The following is a 5,774-nucleotide window of genomic DNA, read 5'->3' as shown; positions in this document are numbered from 1 at the left end:
GTTGTGCACATTTGTTTGTGGCTTTACAAGGAGACTTGAGAACAGTTGTGCAAATTTGTTTTTGCGACATTACAAATAAACTGAGTAAAGCCATTAAAAGTTGAAGGAATTGTATTTGTTTGTAATTTCTCCAAAACCCAATAGAAATTTGTGAATGTTAAATGCCATGGGGAGCTCTACTTTGCACAAAACACTAGTGGTGTAAGAAATTGTAGTACAAATTCATATATGACATATACACAAAAATGAAAAATATAAAATTGGCTTCCTCTCTAATAGAATGTTTTAAGTCTGTGTGAGCAGGTGGAGCAGGATCTTCTTGATGCTAAGAAATTTGAGACCTGACCTAGGTGCCTCAGCTAGGAGTTTTAGGGATGTAAAATGGTGTGTGAAAGCGTTTCCACATTGCTTTTTTTTCCTGAAATCCTGTGTTCTACATCTAATTTTCCTCATTGTATCTCCTACCACCCACTACAGTGCCACCTGACATAGGAGAAAGTTTCTCATGATCTAACTGTACTATTTTCCCATGGTATTTCAGTTCTTTAGTTCTTTCTCTTGTTCTGATCATGTGGGTCTGAAAGTGACACCACAACACCATTGATGTGGGCATGTAGATCTCCCTTTTAAGAAACTCTTCTCCCTTGAAGGTACTAGCAGTTAAGCTCCGGTTAACATGGCAGCATTCCCAAGTGGCCAACAGGGTAAGTCCACAGTGCCCATCATAAAGTATAAACAGATAATGAGTTTTAGACTTTTAGTTGCTTTCTTTGGTTCTAATCTTGTCAAAATATTGGCTGACAATGTTCACTTAATTGTGGGCTTTGTAAACCCCACCACCAGTGCTCTGAAGATCAATATAAAGGGTTAAAAAAAAGCTTCCTGAAACAATGGTTGTCATCACTCTAGCACTTTGAAGATTTCCTTTTCTTTTATCATTAACCAATGAATCTTCCCATTCTTATTGCCTTTTAGTGGTTCTTTTCCCCATTTTTTTTGTTCTTTTATTGAAAATCTAACACTATTTATGTATCAATTTATCATGTTTGTCTTTTGGATGTTCTAATGGACATATGTAAACAAAATTACTCCTTTGTTTTCTTTATTAGTAACCCACAGCTTTTATAGATGTGTATTATTTTATGGAAAAGACCATCTACTTAGATAAAAAATTATGTACAACAGTTGGTGAACTCTACTAACTTAACTCCCAGAGGTTCTCAAAGGCCAACACCTAAGAAGTGATGAACTTAACTTTCTTGGGGCCTAATTATCTACAAAATAAGAAGGAAAAAAAAAGAAAAAAGAAAAAAGCTACTAATGAGATAATTTATTTTTTGGTGAACTGATAACTTTATATACGGCGCATTCGCTTTCCCCCTACCTCAAACTAATTCAAACTGTCACCCTCTTGGGATTAGTTTTGATAAGCTTATTTAGGTATAAGGCCACGTTCCATGATGCATTTGTCTATTCTTCTTAAATGTGCACATTGATTTAAAAGAAGAAAAAGTTCATAAACAACATACAAAAAGGAAAATTTTGTCTATAGACCAAATGAATTGGCTTCCACCTTCAAATCACATAGTTAATGATGTGTCTGAATTTCTCAATGTTATCTTTTTGGTATCTTGTAGTTCTTAATGAAAAGCTCTTCTAATCCTTTGTGCTTATTTGTCTGGTGAAGGCTTTGGCATAAGCAGAGTTGTTGGGTGGGGGAGATGGTAATTTTCCTTAGCATGAAGCCACTAAAATTTAGTGATGGTCGAACAAGATAATGCATGTGTGATTCTGACTTGGAGGTTGAATTATTATGGAAGAAGAAATAACACTTGTGGTTCCGAGGATTTTTTTTGGAGCTGGCGAGTTGATATATATTATGTGTGGAAGGTGAGGGGGGGGGGGAGAGATTGGGTTGTTAACTGCTCGACTATCCTACCACTGGCGGTTCTGAGGATTTTTTCTCCTTTTATTCTATTTCAGTTTTATTGCCATTACTGTTCTACACATGTTCAAACATAGCCGGATGATTCATTTGGCAGATCCATGTTAAAAAACCGATCAAAACACACACAAAAGACAAGATTTTATATAGTTCATCGGAAGGTAATGTTCATTGCCGAACAAATATGGTGTTTCACTATGAGGAAGAAGATAAATAGAGTTACAAGCTAACCTATTTTCTATTTCTCTTAATTCTGGAGGTGAAAAACACTACTTCAAAATGAAATGAACAAAATACCATTTGTACCCTTTTTTTTTTTGCCCAACAATTATAAATCTTATATTAACATATCCCGGATAATAAACCTGGAAGAAAAGTCATTGTTTACACACATAAAAAGAGGTGGGACAAACCACCAAAACCTAGAAAGAGCAAACAGATTTGTTCCACGAACAATAATATTTGCAGCAGAGTTTGAAGATTTGCTAACAAACCTGAATTTAACAAAGGAAAAATTTTCAGCAAGCTGCTGAATTTCTCTAATAATACTCATGCTCACCCATTACCTAGTCAATGGGTTGATTACTACCATTTAAAACAGAAATAATAGACTAACAATATGAAAATAAAATAACTCTATCAACATAAGAGCTTAAAGCTAAATGAAGTCCATCTCTAATAGCTTTAGCCTCCACAGAAGTGGCTGATGAGCTATGGCAGATCTTAGCCTGGGCAGCTATAAAGCATCCAGCCGAATCTCATAAGAGAGCTCCACAACCTTCTTGTATGGTAGTTTTCTTTCAAGCCCCATTTGTATAAACATGATGTATATCAAGAAAAAATAAAGCACGATGCTGATTGTTGTTTTGAATATTAAAGTTTCTTGATATAAAAGAAACACTATTGTGTTGATATTCCAAAATACCCCTTGTACCCATTAAAGCTAAAAACTCACACCAGACATTTCGAAGAACTTGAAATTCTAAACATGACTCAGAGTGTGAATTATCTCCACTGACGAGGGGCACTATGTACTCCCTTGACGGCTTCACAACCAAAAATTTTGTGGGACCTACAAATAAAAAATAAGAAAATATTTATTTTTTTAAAAAACCCATCACCCTAATTCTATGGTCCCCTGTAATTTGTGGTCAATAGCCTTTCCATCGGGGGAAATTATCTGGATTCCAAGACTCATCCTCTACACGGCAATGGCCGAGAAACAACTTTCACACGCATTAAGGCAACAAACAAACCCTCCCTAAAACATTTACCCAAAAAAAAAAACCCCTAAAACATTTACATTCTACATGGGAAAAATTGGTCTTCACACCTGCCTATCCTTCAAAGTGTTGCTTTGCTGTAATTCGTAATGCAGTCTCTATTTACCAAAATGGTTTTTTTCTTAGGTAGCAAAGAAAAGGTGAAAGGCAAAGAGGTTTTGCTGCTTTTGCAGGAAGAAATCGTGATGTCATGGAGTCTATTTGAGGCAGGGGACACGAGAGTAAAGCTATTCTAGGATTCCTATGACTGCCATTGACAATAGTTTTTCCTGTGCCAGTTTTACTCATTGCAATGCAACACCCATCAAGATCAAGCTGTCACAGATGGTAACTTCCTGAAAAGGTTTGCATTATTGAGAAGGTGACTCACAAGTCTCAAGAGAAATTTTAGGATCTTTCCATTATTAAAGAGATGATGTTCTGAAACCTGCGTTGTGACCTCACCTGACAATTTGCAGATTGCTTTCTGTAGTTTTCAGATTGTCTATCATAACCATCGCTAAAGAAAAATGACTGCTGCAATTTGAAATGTGTGAAGAACAGGGAAAAAATAACGGAGAAATGAAGAACAGAGAAATGAAGAGTAATTTTAACAAGGGAAATTCACAGATATCTTATTTCACAGATGAAATTCAGGATAACTTTCAACATACAGAGTGAGGAACTGCCCAACATGGTGGCAATTTGCATTGAATCACTACACATCGATAAAGCAAATTCGCCCTGTAACGTTGAGAAAAAGATGGACAAAATGAAACTTCTCTTCTTTATCCTCTCCCGAATTCCTGCTAACCTGGGGTTTTCAATTTCAATTCTAATCATCACCTACAGAGTCCTGGACTATGTTGCTGGTCACAAGCTGCAATCCTTGAAGCAGAGAATGAACAAAACCCAACTTCACTTAATGTTTTTCTTGAACCAGATAACTGCTGAGACTGTTTACAGTGAGCAATGGCTCCTTGAATTGAGTTCTCAAGCTCTGAACTTGAACTGCTGCTCCTACAGAACGGCAACTCGTAGAAGGATGAAGAAGACGACGAAGAAGAACCCGAAGAAAACGAAGAAGATGAGGAGGATTTGGTTGCGGAGCGAAGTTTGATGGCCCCTGAGAAGGATCTTCTGTGGCCTTCACTGCTACTGCCACCATTCTCCATATTCTTCTCTTTCTCAGTGAGGATATTTCTCCTGACAGAGGAAGATGTTTTCATTTGGTATCTCTCCCTACGAATCTGGCCAAATGGGTTCTTCTCTGTTATCTTCACACACTTGTTTGGGAATTCCTTGGCTTTGGTGACAGTTGCTTTGTCTCCATTTCTGGCAGGCTCTGCAGAGAACTCATCTGGACATCCAGATTTACTGAACAGTGACTTGATATAAGCTCTGGAAGCCTTCAACTTGAGACCAATTGAAGATTGCCTGATCAACTTGAGCTTCTTGGACCAAGACTTTTTTGGCTGGTCACTGACAAAACTACTCTCTCCAGAGGGACATTCCAAGAAGTACTCATCTGGGTTCAATTCTCCACTGACTCTGCAAGACTCTGAGGGAGAAATGTTGCAGGACTCAAGGGGGGTATTATAGGTAGTTGCATTGGGGGTGGTAGTGAAGGGAGTGGAATAGTTTTCTTCAGAAGGGTCTGCTCTGTTCTCTCTAGAAACATGGTTATCAAGAAGTTTTTCGACCATTTGAAGCCGTGGAGGGAGGTGAAGGGGAAGGAGCTTCCCTTTGTAGAAGAGCTCATCAGCTGGGGAAGTAGAGGTTTCTCTTTCAAGAGAAGCTGATGACATTTGGAACTCAAACTCTCTGTGCTGAGGAGGAGAGGTGCTGGGGTAGTAGAATAATGTGGTAGGAGAACTCACTTCCATGTCTATGTAGTCTTCTTCTTCATCTGCATGTTCATATGAGAAGCTAATGGCCATCTTTTTAGACTAACTTTGCTGTTACTGATCTCTCTTTCTCTGCGTGTGTTCGTGGAGATGCTGGTGAGGGAGCTGAGCTATGAGATATATGTGCAGGTTGTTGAGGAAGAGGCCGAAGGGCAGAGCACCCTTTAAAGTGTGAATGGTCCCAAATTAGTAAAATTTGAAAGCTAAGAGACTGAAAACCGAAGAAGGTGGGGATGGGGAGGATTTGTTTGAATTTACAGACACTAAATAGAAAAAATAAAGGGTACCCCAGATAGTTGGCATACGAGTCTAGATCTTATAGGCATTGGGATAGACTTCTGTTTAGGAGAGGGGTCCACAGGGGTCCCACTTTCAATTCATTTTGTCAGAACTCAGATATAGGTCATCATCTTAATTTCTGGTGAAGAAGTATGGGAAGAGTATAGACCTCTACCTTGGCAGTTAGGAGACCCAGACCCAGAAGCATACAAGCAAAAAGAGTAATGATGTTGGCTTAGGTGTTGGTTTACAATAGATGAGTGATCAAACAACAATGTAACATACAGGCTATTTCATGGGAAGATATCATATACATAGTGAGAAGGAAGATACAGCTAGGGGCTGCCAAGTAAGACATTGATCCATCAAGTTCTACTCTCT

At 38.2% G+C, this 5,774-nt stretch overlaps 1 protein-coding gene across 1 annotated transcript; it reads right to left on the bottom strand.

Annotated features, from left to right (window-relative positions):
- Positions 1-3,753: 3,753 nt before the first annotated feature.
- On the bottom strand, positions 3,754-5,366 carry MAKR4 (membrane-associated kinase regulator). The gene has a single exon (XM_089142788.1). The coding sequence runs from the start codon at positions 5,145-5,147 to the stop codon at positions 4,050-4,052; it is 1,098 nt and encodes a 365-aa protein (XP_088998914.1). The 5' UTR covers positions 5,148-5,366; the 3' UTR covers positions 3,754-4,049.
- Between the last annotated feature and the right edge of the window lie 408 nt (positions 5,367-5,774).

The sequence above is a fragment of the Hakea prostrata genome, chromosome 2 (genome assembly GCF_041222555.1).
Source record: "Hakea prostrata isolate BN-2017 chromosome 2, UWA_Hpros_2, whole genome shotgun sequence".
NCBI lineage: Eukaryota > Viridiplantae > Streptophyta > Magnoliopsida > Proteales > Proteaceae > Hakea > Hakea prostrata.
This window is presented reverse-complemented; position numbering and strand designations above follow the sequence as displayed.

Coding starts and splice junctions, on each gene's coding strand:
- MAKR4 (XM_089142788.1), bottom strand. CDS start 5,147: ATGGCCATTAGCTTCTCATATGAACATGCAGATGAAGAAGAAGACTAC.